Source organism: Triticum urartu, chromosome 5 (genome assembly GCF_003073215.2).
Source record: "Triticum urartu cultivar G1812 chromosome 5, Tu2.1, whole genome shotgun sequence".
NCBI lineage: Eukaryota > Viridiplantae > Streptophyta > Magnoliopsida > Poales > Poaceae > Triticum > Triticum urartu.
Genome location: NC_053026.1, coordinates 269,537,466 through 269,560,952, shown reverse-complemented (window position 1 = coordinate 269,560,952; position 23,487 = coordinate 269,537,466). Strand labels below are relative to the sequence as shown.

Here is a 23,487-nt window from a genome sequence, read left to right as displayed (position 1 = left end):
GATGAAATTAATCAGGCCAGCGTTGGACACTGGCGCCGACCCAAACATAGCGTCAGACGTTTGTGTCCATCGGGCCGAGCTAAACGGACAAAAAACGGATAAAAGCGCCGTCCGTTTGGGTCGACCCGTTGGAGTTGCTCTTATATCTTTGGTTATGTGATCAATAAAGCTGATGTTTAAAAAACAATTTGGATGGTGGGAAGTAAGCAAAGAAAGAATGGGTTCTTTCTTCACACGGATAGACCGACGTCCGACTCCCGTGAGTGTCCCGCTGGGCGTGGTGCGCCATGACCCCCGCCGTGCTTCCCCTCGCCCCCTCGCCTCCTTATCCAAAGCCACCACGGCTATGCCACAAACCCACCCCCGCGCGCCCGCTCTACCGGTGCGACGCCACACGCCGCGACTTCGCTGTCTACACCGCCTCCGCTGCCGCAGCCGCAATGAGCCCCGCCGCCGCTACTGCGGCAGATGAGGGGCTCCCTTCGGCGTCACAGTCACCGACGCTTCACCCTCCAAACGGCGGGGCTACCTCGTTGTTGGTCGGCATCGCAAACACGAGGTCGTGGTGGCAGTACTACGGCAGCGGCTTCTCCATCCGCGTGCCGCCGTCCTTCGACGACATCTTGGAGCCCGAGGTGACCGGTCTCGTCTACTTTTCTCCCTACCCTGCTTCAGATTTTCATAGCAATTTTGGGTGAGCTCAAGATTTGTTTTCGGCTGCATTTCAGGATTTCAGCGCCGCCATGACCTATTATGGCGACAAGGCCAAGGTCAGGGCGTACGCAGCTCGGTTCGCATCTCCAGATAGGTAGGTAAGCAAGGCCCCTTTCGACATACCAGCTACAGACCTGTTGCATTTACAGCTGTGTGAAATGTTTATATTTTAGGCCTCCTTTGGTTTAGAGGAATTTCATAGGAATTCTAGAGGATAGGATTCTTATAGGATTTTTTCCTTTAGAGCCCTTTGGTTCATAGGAATGGATTCCTATTCCTACATAGGATTGGTTCCTATCCTCCACATTTCATAGGAAAATAAAAAAGAGTCTAGACTCAATGGAAAAATTCCTTTGGTGTCAACCAAATGATATCTTGTTTCCTATTCCTACTCATAGGATTTGAGATACATGCCATCTCATTTCCTACAAGATTCCTATTCCTATGATAATCCTATCCTATGAACCAAAAGAGGCCTAATGATTACTCCCTCCGTCCGGTGAAGAGTGTACATCTAGAAATTTTAGGACAAATTATGAAGTGAAGTAAAATATGCATTGGAAAGGTGCAAGCCACCATCTCTCTCCTCTTTAATTATCCAACCCCCAATGAGCTAAGTGCATGTAGAAATTAAGAAGACCATGTGTAGAATGTTATTGGTCTTGATTACCGTGTGATGAGAGAGAAGTATTTTTTCCTACTTTAAAGTGCATTGGAAATATAGAAGTACACTCTTTTGTGGACAATTTTAAAGCCAAACACACACTCTTCACCGTATGGAGGGAGTAAACTTATAAATTTTGGCTAGAAAATTAGGAAAGTAAAGGAACTATATTATTCTCTGGGGAAAGTAAAGGAACTATATTATTCTCTGGGCTTTCCTGCGTGAAAGCTTAGATGTACTCCTAGCTACGAAATATTGTTACCGCACCGCAAACACAAATTATGTTAAGTTAGCACTTTAATCGTTTGAGATTTTTGTCCGTAAGTTAAACTTTTTTTTGCGGGTAAGTTAAACTGATTTAATGATTTTTTTCTCTCAAGTCGGTTGATATATGGTGTTCACTTTCTTTCATTTGCTAGGCTCATCCCAAAAAAGCTCTGAAACCAATCTAGAGTTTCTTTTAAATAATTGATTTAAGATCTTGGATACGCGGCCTGTGATTACCCTATACCTCTTCACAATAGTTCTATGCACATGCCTTCTCCACTTACTCTTTTCCCTATACCTCTTCACAATAGTTCTATGCACATGCCTTCTCCACTTACTCTTTTCACTTTCAATCAGTTGTCCACACCACATGCATGAGATGGCATGATAGCATGGTTAATAATATAGCCAACTGATGGCCATAAGGAACTGCCATGTCATCTATAGCCACCATCTATAGGTACTCATACAATAATGTGGTCTATGAGGTTGGCTATTACCTTAGTACTTTTTTTTCATCTTCTCTCTACCTCTTCCTTCACATTTATTGCATTTACCTGGAAATGCGAATATAGCTAGGCTCTTGCATGAGAGCCAACTCCCCTTACTTTTTCACATCTCCCTCCACATAGGCAAAAATGACATGGCTATAAGCCCACTATTGTACTAGCTCTTATGCAATCAATGCATAGCGCCATCTCTAACTAATTCTTCACACAACATGCATGAGATGACATAATGATGATGTCGCACGCATGCATGTGGCGTGCTTGCACGGTTAAGAAAAATAGGCAGTGGGTTGCAACTATTTAGAAATAGAGGATTCTTCACACAACATGCACGAGATGACATAATGATGACGTCGCACGCATGCATGTGGCGTGCTTGCACGGTTAAGAAAAAAAGGCAGTGGGTTGCAACTATTTAGAAATAGAGGATTGCATTCGAATATGCCTAATGCAGAGAACCTTCTTCCTGTTTTTAATGTAGGTCAGAACTTGTAAGCGTGGTAATCAAGCCATCTAATCAGCTCAAGATCACATTCCTAGAGGTATGTTGAGGAACTTGCCATTTTTCACAACTGTTTTTTTACTTAAGGGCACTACTAACTGGGGTGCACGCGACCAGCCCGTGCGGTTTTGAAATTACATATATAGATCTTTTAGAAAAATAGATCTTGCCCTGCTTCCACCTCCTCCAAACTAGAAGTCCCCACCTGCACTTGTCATGCCGCTTCCCCGCCTCTGCCGCTGCGGCGTGCCCGTCTCCTGCGAGGTCCTGGCATGCTCTTGCCCCTCGTAGGTGACGCTGTGGCCAGCCGCAACGTCCCTGTCTTAAGCTCGACCAATTGTCTAATCTGAACGGCGGTCAAAACTAAGAGGCCCCCACCCGCACCTGTCAATTTGCTTCCTCGCCTTCACCAGCGATGCCGTGGCGTCCCCGTCTCCAACTCGGGTGTTGTTCTTCTCCACGGTAGAAATCGACTGAACCGAAGGAAAAAATAGGACGTAAAAAAATTAAGAAAAAATACGCAAAAAAGCCCACAAAAATACACATGCAACTCTCTTGTACGAAATATATCAGCCCCCTTCCCCTTTGGCGCATTTAATTCACACCAGACCGACATTAAATGGGACGCACGTTACGCGTGGTCCATCAATTGGTCGCTGCCGCGAGGAAGGTGTTTTGCTTAACATCGGGGTTGTTTTGTGTTGAGCAGAGGAGGGGCCTGCCGAGTCAATGGCTCTTGCGGATGTGTCTTGCACAACTTCGCGCACCTCCTGGTGTAGGGCGGCCACTCATTGGAATGGGCCTGACCTGCAAAATATGGGGCTCCATTCAACACCCCCCCCTCAAGAGGGGTGATAGATATCTATTATTCTCATCTTGTCACACGCCAGACTACATACTTTAGTTCCTAATCCTTGTCAAGCAGTCTGCAATTTATTTATTGCTCTGAACTCACATGCTCTATCTTGATGATCCCAACATCTAACTTCTATTTGATGAAGAATCTATCTATTTCCACATGCTTAGTTTTGTCATGCTGCACTAATTTTTTTGCTATGTCTGATTGCTGATTTGTTATCACACCACACATTCAAACAACTAGTCTTCAATATCTTCAATTCTTCTAATAAATTTCTTGTACCTTTCACTTAGCCCTTGAGCCATAGCTCTATATTCGGCCTCGACAGTTTAGGTGCACACAACAACTTGTTTCTTCTCCATGATACCAAGTTCCCACCAACAAAGACACAAAATCATGAGGTTGATCTACAATCATCTAGGCAACTTTCCCATGGTATCCATCGACCACGAGATGCTTGTTACTCTCAAATAAGAGTCTCATTCCTGGTGCCCCTTCAAGTACCTTGAAATTCTATACACCGCTTCAAGATGATCACTCGTAGGTTCATGCATGTATCTTCTTACCACACTTACCGCAATGGCAATGTCAGGGCATGTATGACATAAGTAGAACAACCTCCCAACTAATCTTTGATATATCTCCTTATCCACTTCTTCTCAGGCTGTCACTTTGTGGTTTTGCTCAATTGGGGTTGAGGCCATCCGACATCCTAGCATTCCTACATCACTTAGTAGATCTAAAGTATACTTCCTCTAAGATAGCGCAATTCCCTTGGCAGACCTGGTCACTTCTATGCCCAGGAACTATTTGACTCGGTCCAAATCTTTGACTTCCTCTGAGATAGTCAAGGGACGCCACGCAGGTGGCAACGTCGCCGGCGGTGAAGACGACGGTCAGTGGCGGCGTGGCGGCGCTTGGTGTGAGGTGGCAGCCATGGCGCTGCCGAGGGCGACGAGCAGCGCCGGGGGTTGGGCGGCACGACCTGGGCTGAAGACGGCATCGGTCGGCATGGGAGTCTTGAGAGTCGAGGCGGTCGGTGATAGGTTCATAAGGCGTTGTGGGTAGCTGATGTTGGGTGGGGGAGTTGTTGTACCGCGGATAGCTAAGATCATGAGCCCTCCGTCCCCGTTGATCGCCGGAGTTGTGTTAGGAAGGGTCCGCATTTTGCCTAGTGGTCACCAGCTAGGCACTTTAGGCAGTTCCAACGATTCCCACTCCATTTCTGAACTCCCTGCCCTCTCGACGCCAGTAGTAGGAAGCCCAGGACAGTGGACTGGGCTCTCGGTCGGAGGTTCTTCGTTTGAAGTACCAAAGTCGATCTCTTCTTCTGCTTTTATATCGTTGATGGAAAATCCCTCTTTGTCGAGGTTGTGGATGGGTGAGGCCATTGGCTCGAGGTTCATGGACGTGATTTCAATTGGAAAGGGTGTTGGAAGAGAGGGAAGATATCCGTTGGGGACCTAGGGTGGGCGCCAAATGTCGATGAATAATGTTGTCATGGAAGATTGTAGAGAGAGGGATAGCTCGTCATCAATGATGGTGATATAGTGGTTTTACACAGGTTCAGGCCCTTGGATGGGAAAAAGCCCTACATCCTTCCTACCTATCTTTATTTATTAAAATCACAATGGAATTTTTCTACCTACCGAGCTATAGGCTACCCGCTTGACCCCCTTATTTTGTGGGCATATGGATAGTCATAGCATTTTATATGCACACATATGAAACAAATAGTGGTTTTTTTTGAAAAGGAGGAAAGCTCCCGACCTGTGCGTCAAAACGATGCATGCAGCCATTTTATTTAACGGAAGTACGAAGACAAAGTCTGAGGTCCAGTACTGGCTCACAAAAGGAGCCTGCACGAAGTAAAAAATGTAAAGTAAAAGATGCCACATCTGGCAAAAAAAAGGCTACGATGACTAAACACCTAGCCTATTATTAACTCGCCATCCAAATCGGTTGAAGATAGCCCGTGGTACCATCTCCCACCGGTTGCACCCAGTAACCAAAAGCTCCCTGGAGTCCGCAGGAATGAGTAACGACCACGTACGGATCCAAGCTGTGGCTTTGTAGATAACCTGCAAAAAGTTGGTAAAAAATTTCCCGTTAAGATCATATCATTTCTGCAGTTCCATATAGCCCAAAATAGTGCACATATTCCTATTTGAATATGTCTCGCAATATTGGATTCCACGCAATTTAGCCACATCCCAAATAACGTGTTGATGCTAGTGGGAGGATTAACGTTGAAGGCTATATGAATCGTACGCCAAAGCAGTTTGGTTAGCGGACAATCGAGAAGAGGTGTTGTATATTTTCTTTATGGTCGCAAAAACAACATCGAGAGCTACCCACCCATCTTCGCTTTAGCAAGTTATCCTTGGTTAAGATCACTTCCAACCACATGAAAATTTTAATCCTCAACGGAACTTTAATCTTCCAGATATGAAGTAATCTCGAGATTGGCCTAGAGTCAATTAGATCCAAGTACATGGATTTCATCGAGAAACTACCATTCCTAGATAATTTCCAGTGAATGGCATCTGGTTGGTCCGAAAGTTGAACGTCCATCAACCTGTGCACCAAGTGCAACCACGAGTTCCAACATTCCCCCACCAGAGACCTCCTGAATTGGATATTAAGAGGGACCCTTTGTAGTACTATAGCAACATAAGCTTCCTTACGTTGTACAATATTATATAACGTGGGGTATTGCAGGGCTAAAGGCGTCTCCCCTAACCATGCATCTTCCTGAATCTAGTTGTGTTACCGTTACCAATGATAAATTTCACCCTTTGAAAAAAGGTTTCTTTCATCCTCAATAACCCCTTCCAAAATGGTTATGTCTAGCGGTAACCTAGGCCAATGTCTTAGATTGTAGGTACTTGTTACGCAAAATTTGTACCCTCGTACCCTCAATCACAAGAGACAACCGAAATAGGCATTTGCTAAGTAGGCATCTACTTCTAAGTTCTCTACCCCTAACCCACCCTGGTCTTTGGGTTTGCAAATTATATCCCATCTCGTCAATCTGTATTTCGTCTTAACTTCATCACATTGCCAGAAAAAGCGAGATCGATAAAAGTCTAGTCTTTTCCGTACCCTATAGGTACTTCAAAGAAAGATAAAAGGAGCATCAGCAAACTAGTCAGAACTGAGTTTATCAACACAAGCTGGCCCCCATAAGACATAAGCTTGCCCTTCCAGCAGCTTAGCCTTTTTTCAAATCGATCTTCAATGCATTTCCACTCCTTATTAGATAGTTTGCAATGATGAATTGGTATCCCTAGATAACTGAACGGTAGGGAGCCCATTTCACATCCGAACAACTATTTGTATGCATCTTGTTCCTCTTTGGCCCTCCCAAAACAGAACCATTCGCTCTTGTTAAAGTTAATTTTCAGTCTCGGTAGTTCTTCAAATAAGCTTCATATTTCTAGCTTCTTCAAGATCATGTTCCATGAAAATAATTGTGTCATTCACATATTGTAGTATGGACACTCCCGCATCCACAAGATGACCCACATCCACAAGATGCGGAACTAGTCCTTCTACTTGGCCGTTTTCTTTAGCCCGACCGATAAGAATTGCCAACATATCCGCAACTATGTTGAATAGAACAGGAGACACCGGGTTCCCTGTCGTAAGCCCTTATGCGTCTGGAAATGATGACCTATGTCATCATTCACCTTAACCCCAACACTATCTTTTTGAATGAAGGAGTCCACCTGTTTCCTCCAGGCCTCATCGAACCCCTTCATGTGCAGGGCCTACTGGAGGAAGGGCCATTTGACCTATCATACGCTTTCTTGAAATCCACTTTGAAGATAACCTCGTCCAGTTTCTTCGAATGGATCTCGTGAAGAGTTTCATGTAAGACAACCCCTTCTAGGATGTGTCTTCCTGGCATGAAAGCAGTCTGAGATGGTTGCACCACCGAATGGACAATCCGCGTCGACCTATTCGTGCCAACCTTGGTGAAGATTTTGAAACTCACATTGAGCAGACATATCAGCCTAAACTGCTCAATGTGTATCGCCTCCTCCTTTGGCAACAACGTTATTGTTCCAAAATTTAGGTGGAATAGCTGTAACTGTCCGTTAAATAAGTCATGAAACATAGGCATAAGATCACCCTTAATGATATGTCGGCATCTCTTGTAAAACTCTGCTGGAAATCCATCAGGTCTAGGAGCCTTATTCTGTTTCATCTGTGTTACCGCGTCAAACACCTCTTTCTCCATAAACGGGGCAGACAAAATCTCGTTTTCGTCTGTGTTGAGTTGTGGAATGTCCCCTGTTGCGCCCTCATCAAGCAACACAAAATTATCTTCGCCTCCCTGCAAAAGTAGCTTATAATAATTGGAGGTGTACAACTTGAGGTCCTCATGCCCTACAATTGTACCCTCATCCTGTTCTAGTTGGATTATTTTCTTTCTATGCTTCCCATTTGCAATCATGTGGAAGAACTGGGTGTTGTCATCACCTTGGACGACCTTTGTCACCTTCGCTCTGAGAGCCCATTTCATCTCTTCTTCTCTAAGAAGAGGATGCAACTTCTGCTCAGCCTCATTCTTAACAGTCCGATCCGACACATTAAGAACATTAGACTCAGTTTTCAAATCTAACTCATGCACCCGTCTAAGCCGTCTGATCCCAGTTTTTTTAAATGCGATTGCATTGCTATTAGTCCCCTGCGTTTCAAAAGATGATACCTGAAAAAATAAAAAAAGTACCTGCAATTGCCGAAAAACCTATGCAAGTTCTTAATTTTCGGTCGAGTAATCTGCGAAAATCATTTAAATCTTCAGATATAATGATGAAAAACACACATGAGTTGGCTAGCCAGGTCAAAACTAAACCCCATATGGATATGTTTCTTTGATTCTTTTTCAAAATCAACCATGACGCTAGATGAGGCAATTTTAGTGCTAAACAGAAGCAACTTCACTCCTAAAAATAACTAATTAGCAATAATAAGCAACTAACTAATAATACAGAACAACTTCGAAACAGAGGTGGATAATATCACATCACCTTCGTAAGCAACTTTCCTTCGATAAGAGGCAACCTTAGTGCTAAAAGCAGGCAACTTCACTACATTTTGTGTCCTAGTTAATTTATGTAACATTCTCCTAACTTCCTCATCGGTACTTCTAAGTTGCCTATTGTTCATGCTCGTATGTCGTCATTGTTTCTAAATGGCCTATAATACTACGATGTCGTCTTCCACTTCAAAGTGTTTGTAGGCAACTTAGAAAAACAATGATAAACAACTTCATAATATTGTAGGCAACTATTTTGCAAAGTTAGGCAACCGAGAAGCAATTGTAGGCAACTAATTACCAATAGCAGGCAACTAGGCATCAATATAGGCAGTTTATTTCATTTATAGGCAATTGACCATCAACCGTAGGCAACTAAGAATCAACAATAGGCAATTGAGCAGCCATGATAGGCAAGTTGGGACAATGTTACCAAACTCACAGATACACATAGTGCAGTGAAGTTGCTTTGTATGTAGAACTATAGATGCCTTATGTTTTGTGTGATTTTTCTTGTTTTTACGCAAACCAACCTAATAGTCAGTCCAACTAGGCGAAAAAGTAGTTGCTTCCCTATAACACTATAGTTGCCTCCATTGCATCCAAAGTTGCTCTCAAAAAAAGTTTGACAAAACCTACTCATATGAGATCTAGTTTTGGAGAACTCGTCGTCAGAAATCTGCTGGTGAAAACAGAACTGGATTTCGATGCTTGAATCAAAAGTTATGGCTTTTACAACTTTTTAAACCCCCAAATAAATGCACGTGGGGACAGGATTTAGGCTGATTCAATCGGCACCCATGTGCGCTACGGGATGTGGCCAAACAATTACCTTTTTTAGCGTAGACAGCTGGACACAAGGACATGCACTTACTATATACGGCGGTGCGCTTCAGACAACAAACGAGTGCAGCGGCGCTCCCTAGCCACGTCCTTGATTCTTGGTCCAGCCCCTCAAGAACTGGTGCAAATGTCGAATTTTATTTTGCCACGTATCGACATTCGAATGTCCACCTGACTCCTTGGCCCATTCTCTAGCAATGAGATCCATGAAGCCGTCCCTCTCGAACCATCCTAATTTGAAAGAGAAAATGGTCCTGTTTCCCACATGGGTCGCTTCCCCAGAGTCAACCAGTAACGGTGTATGATCAGAAATTGCTCTCTGAAGCGCCTGAACCGTTACCAACGGAAACTTCTGTTCCCACTCTATGCTGGTGAGCACTTGGTCCAACTTCTCATATGTTGGAACCGGCAATGTGTTCGCCCACGTGAACTGTATGCATTGTCTGGCAGTGAGGTCAATCTCCCTCAAATCGAGACTCTCAATGATCGTATTAAACATAAATGACCATCTTCCGTCGAAGTTGTCATTATTTTTCTCTTCTCTCCTAATTATGTTAAAATAAATAGTGGGTTAAAAAGCTTTTATGAACATATGCTAACTGTGTTACTATTGATCATGCTATTCCTTATCACTTTATCCTTGTTACTTAGAAGGCTTGTGCTTTTATCAGATATTACGAAAATAGAAAATCCTCATGTTCTTACGCGGATATTTGTTCACAGGCCAAAGATATAACGGAGTTGGGCACTCTAAAGGAGGCGTCCAAGTTATTTGTACCTGGTAATTTCTATCATCTTAGCTTGAAAGTCGCAACACTTTTTTAATGTGCTTTTAAATGAAAGTTGCCCTGGACAGTTGGACTACTTACAACTTCCAAATATTAGACGAGGTATGAAAAGAACTTAGTAGACAAAGGAACCACTTAATGTTAGCCTTAGCTTGCTGTGGGATGTCACTCTAAATATGTTGATTGATGGTCTGATCAACATATTATGTTTACTACTGAAATTGATTTATTACCATAATCATATTGGTGTGTTGTAAAGTTTTGCTTAATGTGCATAAAAGTTCAAAATAAATAGCAAACATAGCTAACTGCTTTTGGTGAGTTGTCTAATGGGGTTACATTCTTTATTTTGCCTTATGTTTGACATTTTATAATTGCGTAACCGTGCAGTGCAATAGTTTTCGTAAAATAGTTATGTTCCTAGATGAACATATGAGTTGAAAAACTTTGGTAAATAACTTGTGTTAAGGAGTATAAGTATTGGTTCAAGTCCCCTTGCGTATTCATACTAGTCTAGATTTCTTCACTTGTACCCTAAGTCCTTGTAATCTATATTCACCCATTGGGCTATGTAATACAGACACGTTGGTCCTCTTAACCTGGTATCAGAGCCCTAGGTTTTACCCCGGACACCGCAACCCTCCAATCTCGATTTTTTCAGTCTCTACGTTCTCTCCGTACCACTGATTACGAGTAAGAGGGACTAGTCAAGACTAGTCGACAGACTAGTCTATGAGTCGCAACTTGAGTGCCGACTACAAATCTTGTGTAGACTACTTGGTCTAGTCGAGTAGTCGACAGACTAGTCGAGCTATTTGAGTCGAGCGACTCAAAATTTTGAGGGGATAAGTCACCCAGCCTGGCCGGAGCTCGTGCTCGGGCGGCAGCGATGGCCGTGACACATAGGCGCGCATGGCCCTGAGACGAGAGAGAAGGAAGAGAGATAGAGGAGAGGAGAGGAGTCATGGAGGTGGTTGGCGGCAGCGGCTGGGGCCAGCAGTAGGCGGCTGGAGGTGCGGGTTGCGCACGCGTGCTCCCGTGTGTGATGGTGCTGGCGGCGGCAATGGGATTGATCGGGAGCTAGGGTTCCAGTGACGGGAGCTAAGTAGGCTGGCCACTTGGGCCCAAATGGGCCAGCTAGGGGGTGTTGTGTGGGTGCTGGGCTGGGCTTGGCGAGCGTTGCCTAACACTTCTGGTTTTATTGCATACTGTACTGTTTATATATACTACATATTACTACTTAGTTATTAACAATAGTTGAGTACTACAGTACCATGTCGACTAGTCCAGCACTAGTCTAGACTAGTCACGATTAGTCTATGAGTCTCAACCTCGGAACGACTCGTCGACTCGTAAACATTGCTCCGTACCAATCTCCTTCTCTCTTGAACGAAGTTAGCCAGGGTTGTCTCCTGGCTCGACTCCATCCGCTCCCTGATTGAACTTTCTCTCGGTCTCCGTCGATCTCCCTAGATGGATCAAATCTGGCCGTTCCAACCAAATAGCCGCCCGTCGGGCCGACCATCACCCTATACTGCTGCTATACACCACCGGACTCCTCTGACAGATCGGGCCACCACTCCTGCATCACATCTCCAAGATTCAGCCGCCTCTCCTACTCGATTCCTCGGTTCTTCGCCTCTCCAGTAATAGGACTCCCCCACTGTAGATCACGACATTAACACCCTCTGTTGGCTGGTCCAGATCTACGCCCCAACTCACACCTTGTTTTAGTCCGATACCCGTGACCGTCCAATGTGCCGTTCCCCACCATGACACCATTGCCGCAGTCTTCAACACTAAATTATGTAGAAAAGGCGAAGCCCAACATATAGTTGTCAGGACCTATTATGAATCCTGAAGAACAGCGACACCTTCAGTTATCAAAGAATACACCTCCTATTCCATTGGCAGGCCCCGTTTGCCAAATTAATAAGGCAGAACACACTACTTAAACTGGAATTTGCTTGTCATCACATCAGCATGGATTTTGCAGAGGGACTACCATAAGGACCTCATCCTGGTTGTGGTAGACAAATTCACCAAATATGCACAATTTTTATCCATGAAGCACCCGCTTATTGTCCAAACAGTTGCTAGAACCTCTGATTACATTTTCAAGCTCCATGGGCTCCCTGCAGTCAGATAAATCTTCACTAGCTCCCTTAAAAAAAATATTCACTAGCTCTCCCCGGCAGAAACTTTCTGAATCCCTGTGAGTCAAGCTCCATCTCTGTAGTTCAACCATCCACAAACTGATGGTCAGGCAGAAAGAGTAAATCAGTGCTTGGAGAACTACAACTACTTGAGATGCATGGCATTCCAGCAACCCAAGACATGGCATTCCTGCCTAGCTTTAGCAGCTTAGCTGAGTGGTGGTACGATGGTATTTTTTACATTTCCTTGCAGATGATACCTTTTCAGGCACTTTATGGCTTCCCACCCCCTCTGATAGTTGAATCCACCTTGCATGATTTCATCTCCGAAGACTCCCTTGACCTCCTCCATAATAGGGAATTAGCAAACCAGGCCATCAAGGACAACCTCCTCAAAGCACAATGATGAAACACTTTGGTGACGAGAGAAGAAAAGAGAATTCTCTGTTGGAGACATGGTCTACTTAAAGATCCAACATTAGAGACACTTATTTCAGTATTCAAAGAAATCTGAAGCTCCATTCCAAGTTCTATGCCCCCTTTAGAATACTGGAGAAGATAGGTAACACTTTATACAAACTGTTACTCCCTGACGGTTGCAAGTTACACTCAACATTCCATGTCAGTCTACTAAGGCAACATATTGGACCTGATGTGATTCCCACTCCCCACCTTCCTCTGTTGGATGATCATGGCCACACTTCAACAGCAAGCTTATACCCAGACCTCAAGGTGCTATCAGTGTTTACCCATAAGGTTTTCCCCTTCACGTGTTGAAAACAAGTCTGATCTTCTAGCGCGCACATGGTTCTGAATCCTGAACAAAAGCGACACCTTCTGTTTTCTGTTCCTCGTCCGACACTAGCTGGAAGCTATGAGATCGTCCAAGGCCAGAATCAACGGCTGGGATGACCTCGACGAACTGGTGAGCAAGTGAATAAGAAGAGGACGCTGCAGGTGCAGGATCCCCATGGCTCGTTATTTTTACCCGCCATTTACTGTTTCCTGTGATGTCGTTGTCATCCCTCTCTTTAGTTTTACCGAGCCTTTGGACTGTAATGCTATAAAGCCAGTGATTCCAGACAGATCGGGCATCGAGTTGTAATTGTGATAAAGCCTAGCCACCACTGGAGTGGTTTGGCTCTACTTTCCTCTTCCAAGAAATAGAACCCGTGGTAGATCCCCTCTTAATTCAGGGCTAGTTTCTGATCTCTGAATTTTGTGAGGTATAGTAGTTCAGCTCTTGACAATAGTGTTAACAATTAACATGATATACTCATTTGGAATGCTTTATAGACTGTCCTAATATGTTAATTATGTTATTTGTTTCATTTCATAGGCGGTGCAAAAATATACTCAGCTCGAACAATTAAAGTTAAGGATCAGGAGGGTATCAGGTTATTTCTCTCAATTTTCAAGGGAATATTACAGAAGGCAATGGCTTCTGTAGTTAAATTGCTTTATGAGATAATATTTTGCAGGACGTATTACTTCTACGAATTTCGTTTTGACAGACAACATGTTGCTCTAATGGCCACCGTGGATAGTGGGAAGGTACTGGCTTGTCACATTTTATTTACATTTTTGGAAGAAATAAAGACAAATGATATTTTCTTTTCTTTTGCTTTTCATCATGTATTTTGTGCGAAAATTCGTTTCTGAGCCCGGGCTCAAGTGCACCTGATATCTTGGCCATCCAGTCACATGTGGATTCCCGCTGTAAGTAGTATTCCACCCGGTATTCATAGCGTACGTGATATGGAAAAGAAATGGGCCATCGCCTTATTTATTACGTGTGCGACCTCACCGCTCGGCCGGAACAGGCCGCCCCGCACGGCCCTCCATTTTTCCTGCGCTGTCCTGAGCCATCTGCGTGGCCTGACGGACAAACACAGCGTACTTATCTTACCCATCTCGCTCAAGCCCAGAAACAAACCCTGTCGACTCGTCCCCTCGCCCCACCTCCTTTAGCCGCAGAGTGCTCGTACTCAAACCCACCATGGTTGCATGCTCGTCTTCCTCTGCCCCAGTGCCAAATGATGCACTTCTTCCCATGATCCAGTGCCCCTTCTGCGGCGATGACCTTTTCACTGCATCGTCACGGTCATGCCACTTGCTTCGCCAACAATAGCCGCCGGAGCCATGGACACGCACAACCGCTCTGCAACCAACAAGCCTGTTCAAACCGGAGCAGCTAGCTGTTCCAATTTTGAATTACATCACACTAGCCGAGACTGTAGGCTTACTAACTAGTAGATGCACCACATGTTCTCCCACTCCATGTGGCCAACCACACGCAGGCCAGCAAAATACACAAACCAGTTCACCAGCTGCAAAATCGCCAACAAAACTCACAGAGCACAGCGCCCAAGCAAAATTCACAACCAGTTCACCTGAAAACTTAGTCTCTGTTTTTATTCAGGTCACTACTAACTAGATTATATATCCCAATCTGGGATCATTACAAATGTTCAAAACAATAAACACTTAATACATGGATGGATAAGCGTCCAGCACAGATCACACAACACACCAAAGAATACTCATATCACATTTTTTCCAACTAACGTATTAGACTACTAGTTTATGGCCCTAGACTCTCCTTCGGTTACTTCGAAATGTGCAACTTGCACCATTGGTGAACGCTGTCAAGGTACACTTAACTAATTGCCACCTCCACAGCTCTGTTCTGATCTACAAAGATTACCAACACACTCAGTCAGCATGACGGATTCAAACCAATGAAACAGTAAACACCACCGCTGCAGTGGCATGTAAAGTGCACAATCTGTAGGTCCACCCATCATCGTCAAAAATTCCGCAAAAACCCACTCAAAACTTTCTGCTTGATCGTCCCTCACCAACACACCAGCCAATATAATGCTCAAGAAGTGGTTGTTAACCCCCAACAAAAAGACCAAACGGCATGTCATATAGATTCATCCTATACGTCGTATCAAAAGTGATGCCATTCCTAAAGAACTTGTACTGCATCAGGCTGCTACCGTTTATCCACATCAAATTCTCACTCCTGCTCCCGCTATCCACAAGAACTACGTGAAATCAGGGTCTCCAGCCACAATGTCGGCGAAAACCTCCAAAGTTTTCCACACGTCATCGTCTGCCAGTTCACGACCTGAAGAAACTTCCGATGATGCTATACACTTTCCCAAGGTTCACAATATTTTCCTGCAACTGTTTTATAGGATCCTTTGCGTAAACATCTATGTGTGTTGTGTGACGGCCAGTGAACCTTCTCGACCATTGTCAATGACAAAGAGCGGTTGTGATTCTCGCTGTACTCGGTTATGTACAACTTGTTGTCGGATGCCCTCAACAGCCTAATCAACACAGGGCATTTACACCTACACGACCGGCCGTTCTCCGCCTCAGGCTTCCCCTGCACAACAACATGCAGACAATTTAACACATGTTTTCTCGCATCCTCGCAATAGACAAATGCCATCATTCAAAAAAAAATCAGTCTAGAAAGAAAAGCTCTCACCGAACAGCCACTGAGCCACAAATTATCTCGTGCATCGACTTTGTCCGCTCGTCGTTCAGCCTGCTCTCCCCATACCGTATGCCGGAGCCAACCTCCCAAGAATACAAATTGTAAGTCATACGCGTCACCCAACGAGTAAAAACTCAACCCAAGATCTGGTTTCACCGCACTTTTTGTAGGTTCTTCTGCAAATTTGTGGATAGATTGTTCAAGCGCACTCATCCGCGAGGCACGCGGCATCTGGTCTGGTAGTGCACTACAGAAGCACAACCTGAATTACCCAGAAAGTTCTAGTATCAACTAACAGTTTTCCAAAATTCTGAAAGAAAAAAAATCACCTAACACCCATATTTGAGCATGTTGAACAGACGGCACAAACCAGCCAAACACATGGGACCAATCATAAAATCCCTAAAATCAACTATACAAACTAACTTTGAGGATTTCCAGCATCTATAGGATGGCCACGCACAGCAGGATTCGAACAAACAAAAGTTGACTGGATTACCTCTCTTCGTCCATCAGGGGGCTTCGGGATTCACCTTCCCAGTGGATTTCGCAGATTGGGTCGGCGAGGCATTCTTCCTCCGGCAGCACTCGCCTGCAGACCGCCCAGGGCTGCAGCTCCCTACCCGCTGCGCACAGCCGGAGCCGCAAATTGGAATCCGCCGGCAAAGCAGGCGCCTCCTCGCGTGGCGACAGTAACGCCAGTGGCACACGATATGGGTGCTCAAACCTTTCCGCGAATTCTTCCCTAGGCGGGAACCTGAAACCGACGCTGGAATAAGCGGTGGCGACGGGGACGACGGCAATCCACAGAAGCAGATCTTCAGACGAGTTAATGGTGTGAAAAAACTGACCGGTCTACTGGATCCAGCAAGAACTCGAGCCCGTCGGCTTCCATCGCAGCTCCGCTGGAAGGGGTCGCAGCCGCCGCCGCCGCCGACGACGACGACGCCATGCTCGCGAGCTGCCATCACCCACTTCTCGGTCTCACTACTTTTTTCTTTCCCTTGCGAAGCCCACGCAGTAGACAGGACAGCTCAGCTTCGACCATCGAGCTGGACTACTTGGGCTTACGGCATGGGCCACGGCTCAGGACCCCAACCACTCACGGACGGACACCGCCAGCTACGAAACTGGCCCACCTGTACGCACTGTGCAAAGCCGTATATCGAGCGTATCCTCATTTTTCGCCGCTCCAACCCTGACGCGTCTGACACACTTTCGTCCATCCCTATGCACCTGCCAGTGGCTGAGATATCAGGTGCAGCTGAGCCCGAGCACCAAAAAGACCCTCTCTGTGTTGCTACTTTCTTTAGTCCTTGCAGCTGCATTCTAGATTCTTAAACTATAAAATTATATATCCTACTAATGTCCCCAAGCATTCATCCATTCGTTCGCTCCTTGAATACGGCGTGAACCGATAAACACAAAAATAATGCATGAGTCGTTTGGAGGCATATCACCTACTCTACTCCCAGGCATTATTTCTCGCGCTTGTAATGTTCTTTTCTCTGTTTCCGGTAAAATTTATTGTTGGGCTTCCTCTATGGGTTTCAACTAAAAGAATAAGTGCACATAACATTGATATGTTCAGCTGAAAGACTGCTATAGGTCGACCTTGTCAGAATAATTTCTTTTCGAGAAACTTTCAGACTAATGTCATAACCTTATCAAGACAAGTAATTTTTCTCGTTCTTTTTTTCCGGAGTAGAATATTTTCCTGTTAATTTCTGATTTTTTACCTTGTGGGGTATTTGTGTTGCACTGTGTAACATGCATTGTCATTGGTGGCAGACATATATCGCTGCCGCCACTGCTCCAGAGACGAGGTGGGAGACGGATGGAGTGACATTGCGTTCGGCTGCTGTATCTATGTCTCTCGCGTGATCTACACTAGTGTCAAAAATACTCTTATATTATGGGACATAGGAAGTACTATTTAAATATTATAGAACTACGGTATTAAAACACTTTGAGTAGAGTTATCTGGTTTTCTCACTCCAAGCCACGTCACGTTTCAAATGGCTGACCTTCATCTTGAAGTCGATCAAGAATATTAAATTTACAATTTACAGCATGTGGGGTAGCTCGCAACCGTCCGCCGCCGTGCCGGTGATTCCAGCGCTCGCAACCCACCTGCCTCCACCCACCCGCGTGATCTCGATGCCAATGTGTGTGATTCCTTCGCCGCCGCTCACCCATGCGATTTTGGTGCCAGCCCAACGCCGCCGCCCACCTGCGCGACCTTCACTCGTGCCACCGCTCACTTGTGTGATTCAGCCGCCCAGGGTTGGTGAAGTCACTCCTTCCCTGTAGTTGGTGGAATCGCCACCAGAGCCTGAGCTGGTTGCCGAGTTCCCGACTCTGCTGCTTGTACTCCTGTGGATGGCATGATGATTTGCTAGTTTTTGGAAACATTCAATCAGGAAATCAAGAAATTGATCATGATGATCCGCTAGTTTTTGAAACAATCAATCAGGAAATCATGATTACTACTTTTGGAAACAATCAATATACTCCTTGGCGAATTACAACAATCAGACAAGGTTTGGAGTAGATGAAATTCAGTGCTGAAATTCACTGTAATATTGTTACTCCAGATTTTGGTCACATTTTGGAAACAAACAACCAGACAAGATTAAATGTTCAAAAATTCTATAGGTGCTGACTAAATGGTCCTTGCTATGCCTGTTGACTAAATGGCAGAATCTTACTGTAACAAATACTCCTTGCAATGTTACAATGTGCAATGAGTAATTTAGGAACATTTTGCAAACTAGAAGGTGGATCATTCATAAACAGAACATATATCAGTTTCTTGTATTACAGACAATTGATTTAGTCAGGTTCTGAGAACATATCTGATGTGTATTTCTCATTCATATGAATCTTCTGCCAAGTGAGCTTTCCAAAAGTCAAAATTAGCCGCCTACGCAGAGCGTAGAGTCACCGATATGGACATGGGATCATGCATGACTGGTATATATGGAAACTTGCATATTCAGATAGCTCAACTCACAAGGATAGTTTTCTTGGGCATGCGTAGAGCATATTACTCGTATTAAATCCAATTGCAACAATATTCTTTGCGGTTTTCCCAACACAAATTGGATATGAATTTGATACTTTAAATGGATACTTGATGCTTTAGAAACTGTCTAAAAAAGTTCACATTTTTTAAAATCGTTAGTATGCGACCTAAAGTAACAAAAAAAACATGAGTTTTGACCTAGCACTACATAATGCCACTCAGCTTATCTTAAAATGCAATTTTGGAAAGCATCAGATTTGGAGTTGCTCACCTCTTCCCGTGCGCTCACACCCAACCAAACTTCAAACCAAATGGCAGGCAAGGCCGTAGCCGCGCAGGCACGACCACCTACTACATCGCCGGTGCAATCGTTAAAGCCATAGAGAATAAATGTATCTTTAAGAAGAAGATTGCCATTGATGATAATGTTACTGTCTACAAAGCTTGACTTGTCGCGAAAGGTTTCCAAAGTTTGGAGTTGATTACGACGAGACTTTCTCACCTGTAGCGATGCTTAAGTCTGTTCGAATTATGTTAGCAATTGCCGCATTTTATAATTATGGAATCTGGCAAATGGACGTCAAAACTACATTCCTTAATAGATTTATTAAAAAAGAGTTGTATATGATGCAACCAGAAGGTTTTGTCGATCCTAAAGGTGCTAACAAAGTGTGTAAACTCCAGCGATTCATCTATGGACTGGTGCAAGCATCCCGGAGTTGGAATATACGCTTTGATGAGGTGATCAAAGCATATGGTTTTATATAGACTTACAGTGAAGTATGTATTTAGAAGAAAGTGAGTGGGAGCTCTGTAGCATTTCTAATATTATATGTGGATGACATATTACTGATTGGAGATGATATAAAATTTCTGAATAGCATAAAAGGATACTTGAATAAGAATTTTTCAATGAAAGACTTCGGTGAAGCTACTTCTATATTGAGTATCAATATCTATAGGGATAGATTGAGACGCTTAATAGGATTTTCACAAAGCACATACCTTGGCAAAGTTTTGAAGAAGTTCAAAATGGATCAATCTAAGAAAAGGTTCTTACCTGTGTTGCAAGGTGTGAAGTTGAATAAGACTCAAAGCCTGACCACGGCGGAAGATTGAGAGATAATGAAAGTCACTCCCTATGCCTCAGCCATGAGTATGCCATGCTGTGTAGCAGACCTGATGTGTGCCTTGCTATGAGTTTGGCAAGGGGTACAATAGTGATCCAGGAGTGGATCACTCGACAGTGGTCAAAATTATCCTTAGTTACCTAAGAGGACTAAGGAAATATTTCTCGGTTATGGAGGTGATAAAGAGTTCACCGTAAAGAGTTACGTCGATGCAAGCTTTGACACCAATTTAGATGACTCTAAGTCTCAATCTGGATATATATTGAAAGTGAGAGCAATTAGCTAGAATAGCTCCATGTAGAGCATTGTAGACATAGAACTTTGCAAAAATACATACGGATCTCAATGTGACAAACCCGTTGACTAAACTTCTCTCACAAGCAAAACATGATCAGACCTTAGTACTCTTTGGGTGTTAATCATATGACGACGTGGACTAGATTATTGACTCTAGTAAACTCTTTGGGTATTGATCACATGGCGATGTGAACTATGGGTGTTATTCACATAGCGATTTGAACTAGATTATTGACTCTAGGGCAAGTGGGAAACTGAAGGAAATATGCCCTAGTGTGACGCCCCGAGACCGATGTGCCAGGTGTCTTCCAATTGTTCGCCGGCGTTGTCATGTCATTTGCTTGCGTGTTGCATTTCATCATGTCATTATGTGCATTGCATCATCATGTTTTCAAAACTTGCATCCGTCCGGGTTTCCCCAGTTCCGTCTGTTGTCCGTTCTGAGTCCAACCACACTCGCACGCGCCCGCGGCATGTTCAAAATATTATTTTATAAGTGGCCGGAAAATGTTCTCGGAATGGGTTGAAAGTTGGCGTGTGGTCTTGTTATAGTGTAGATAGACCGCCTGTCAAGTTTCATCGCATTCGGAGTTCGTTTGATAGCCCAACCGTTAAACTATAGCGGCATTATAGCCGGGCAAACGTCGGACGTTTTCGGTCTCCGGAAACAGATGCCGGGCCCTCTCTCTCTCTTCTCTCCTCTCAGTCTGAGGCCTTCTGCACAGCCCAGCTAGGCCTACCTATCCCCCCTCTCGATCGGATCCGTCGGATCGCGATCGGAGACTCCGAAAACCCCTCCTCACCCCTAACCCTAGCTTATGTCTATATATAGACATCCCACCTTCCAAATATGGACTAACCCAAGCCTACCCTGTCCCTAGCCCTTCTCCCACCTCGCAGCCACCGCCCCCACCTCCGTTTTCGTGCAGGCCACCTCGTCCCTGCCACTTGGCGTGTAGCCATTGGCTGCGCGGCCACCCCGCACCGCCCGTGGCCAATCGGAGGAGGCCACATCGCCCCCTCAGCCTCCACCACCACCGCGGCCCTCCAGGCCCATCCGCAGGCCCATGCGCTGCTCCTCCCCCGAGCCCCCGCTCGATCTGGACTGCCGAGTCCTGAGCGCCGTCCTCCGCGCCGGCAAGCCCGCCCCACCGACGACCTCGAGCGCCAACGCCACCCAGGCCCAACTCCGTCACCACCTCGCCACCCAGATCCACTCCACCACCTCGGCGTTTGCACGCCTCCCGCTCCGCGCCCGCACCTCGCCATCTTGCTGCTGCCCGCACCATCAAAGGTCCGCCGGACCCGCGACTAGGTCACTGCCGAGCCTCCTCACGACCAAGAACGGAACCCCGGTGACCTCCCGTGCTCGGATCTGGCCGCCCTGACGCCTCCGCTCGCGGATCCGGCGAGCCCCATTCGTATCACGCCGCCTCCGCTCCTCCCTGCCATCGTCAGCGCCACCGTCAACCTCCCTGCTCGTGCGGGAGCACGAGGACGTCGAGCACGCCTCGCTTGCCTGGGCCAGCCGGCCTCGTTGGCCCAACCACATCCCAGCGCCTCCCCAGCCCACTGCGCAGCTGGCCCAGCGCACCAGCCTCTGCACCGAGCGAGCCTCAGCCCACTAGGTGAGGCCAACCCCAGCGCCCAGCCGCCCCTGTTGCGGTCCAGCTCTTGTTTTTTTCAGTTCGGCGAATTTATCTATTTTTCCAGAGACAACAGTTTTGCAGAAAACCCCTTCATGATCATGCATATTGTAACTCACAAACGATGCATCATATTAAAATAAACTTAATATGAAAAATGCTTAGAATTGCATCTAGTTTCATAATATGTCATTTTCACCCATGTTTAAAATGTTTAATTTGCTGTTTGTTTAAATTTGCTCCTATGCCATGCTAAAATGCTTTAATTCATAACTAAATAACCGTGACTCCGAATTTAATAAACTTTATATGTAAATGGGGTGGAATTTTGCCTAGTTTAACATGGTCTACTTGTTTTGCATGTTTATTAACTCTAAAATTGCATTTAGGGAAGAACCGCACCAAATCAAAAATATGCTATGGGGATTTACCGGAATTGTTGTTCGTTGCTTCCGGCCTCATTTAAACTTGACTAGATAGGTAGTTTTACTTTGCTTCACCCTCTTGCCATGTTAACAACATTTAATCTTGTTGGTTACCTAAACGAGAGAGAACTAAATAAGTCATGTGGTGTTTTCTTCAATATGCAACTCCGTTGCATATTGAGCTCCACTTAATTTGTAGGATTGTTTGTGCATCTTGCCATGCCATGCATATTTAACCCGGACATGCATCATACTTGGTTGTGCATCATGCCATGTTTATGTGATGGTTGTTTACTATGTTGTTTGCTTCTTTCCGGTGTTTGCTTCTTCGGGTTGGTTCCAGTAACGTCGCGTTTGTGAGGATCCGTTCGACTACGTCCGTTTGTCTTCTTCATGGACTCGTTCTTCTTCCTTGCGGGATTTCAGGCAAGATGACCATACCCTCGAAATCACTTCTATCTTTGCTTGCTAGATGCTCGCTCTTTTGCTATGCCTATGTTGCGATACCTACCACTTGCTTATCATGCCTCCCATATTGTTGAACCAAGCCTCTAACCCACCATGTCCTAGCAAACCGTTGATTGGCTATGTTACCACTTTGCTCAACCCCTCTTATAGCGTTGCTAGTAGCAGGTGAAGCTTGGAGGCCGTTCCTTGTTGGAACATTTATTTACTTGTTGGGATATCATTATATTATCTTGTTATCTTAATGCATCTATATACTTGGTAAAGGGTGGAAGGCTCGGCCTCTCGCCTAGTGTTTTGTTCCACTCTTGCCGCCCTAGTTTCCGTCATATCGGTGTTATGATCCCGGATTTTGCGTTCCTTACGCGGTTGGGTTATAATGGGAACCCCTTGATAGTTCACCTTGATTAAAGCTTTTCCAGCAATGCCCAACCTTGGTTTTACCATTTGCCACCTAGCCTCTTTTTCCCTTGGGTTACCGGAGCCCAAGGGTCATCTTATTTTAACCCCCCCTGGGCCAGTGCTCCCTCTGAGTGTTGGTCCAACCTGTCAGCTGCCGGTGACCACCAGGGGCAACTCTGGGCTGGCCTACCCGTACCTAGGACAATCTGAGTGTGCCCTGAGAAAGAGATA

At 45.2% G+C, this 23,487-nt stretch overlaps 2 protein-coding genes across 5 annotated transcripts; one reads left to right on the top strand and one right to left on the bottom strand.

Moving 5' to 3' along the window:
* The first annotated feature begins 217 nt into the window (after positions 1-217).
* On the top strand, positions 218-19,674 carry LOC125508574. Of its 4 annotated transcripts, none has more exons than XR_007283603.1 (7): positions 218-635; positions 729-808; positions 2,636-2,696; positions 10,129-10,186; positions 13,689-13,746; positions 13,831-14,068; positions 17,655-17,864. XR_007283603.1 is itself a non-coding variant. In XM_048673328.1 (7 exons), exons 1-7 carry the CDS (start codon positions 288-290, stop codon positions 19,657-19,659), a joined length of 762 nt encoding a protein of 253 aa, XP_048529285.1. In that variant the 5' UTR covers positions 218-287; the 3' UTR covers positions 19,660-19,674. The 4 variants fall into 4 exon arrangements, 3 of the variants coding, with proteins under 3 accessions (XP_048529285.1, XP_048529283.1, XP_048529284.1); XM_048673328.1 differs by lacking the exon at positions 17,655-17,864 and adding an exon at positions 19,576-19,674 and having other exon boundaries at positions 13,831-13,903; XM_048673327.1 differs by having other exon boundaries at positions 220-635; positions 13,831-13,903; positions 17,655-17,932.
* Positions 15,228-17,648, bottom strand: LOC125508573. Its single transcript, XM_048673325.1, has 4 exons — positions 16,715-17,648; positions 16,363-16,620; positions 15,855-16,125; positions 15,228-15,749 (listed from the first exon to the last, which is right to left on the bottom strand). The coding sequence occupies exons 1-4, from the start codon at positions 16,813-16,815 to the stop codon at positions 15,507-15,509; spliced, it is 873 nt and encodes a 290-aa protein (XP_048529282.1). The 5' UTR covers positions 16,816-17,648; the 3' UTR covers positions 15,228-15,506.
* Positions 19,675-23,487: the final 3,813 nt, after the last annotated feature.

Bases quoted from the DNA above. Each gene is read 5' to 3' on its own strand.
- LOC125508574 (XM_048673326.1), top strand. From the start codon at position 288: ATGACCCCCGCCGTGCTTCCCCTCGCCCCCTCGCCTCCTTATCCAAAG. The intron at 10,187-13,688 runs GTAATTTCTATC...TTCATTTCATAG, and splicing joins GTCCAAGTTATTTGTACCTG to GCGGTGCAAAAATATACTCA. The intron at 13,904-17,654 runs GTACTGGCTTGT...CATTGGTGGCAG, and splicing joins CCACCGTGGATAGTGGGAAG to ACATATATCGCTGCCGCCAC.
- LOC125508573 (XM_048673325.1), bottom strand. From the start codon at position 16,815: ATGGCGTCGTCGTCGTCGGCGGCGGCGGCGGCTGCGACCCCTTCCAGC. The intron at 16,126-16,362 runs GTAATCCAGTCA...TGGGTAATTCAG, and splicing joins CCCCTGATGGACGAAGAGAG to GTTGTGCTTCTGTAGTGCAC. The intron at 15,750-15,854 runs GTGAGAGCTTTT...GTTGTTGTGCAG, and splicing joins TGTGGCTCAGTGGCTGTTCG to GGGAAGCCTGAGGCGGAGAA.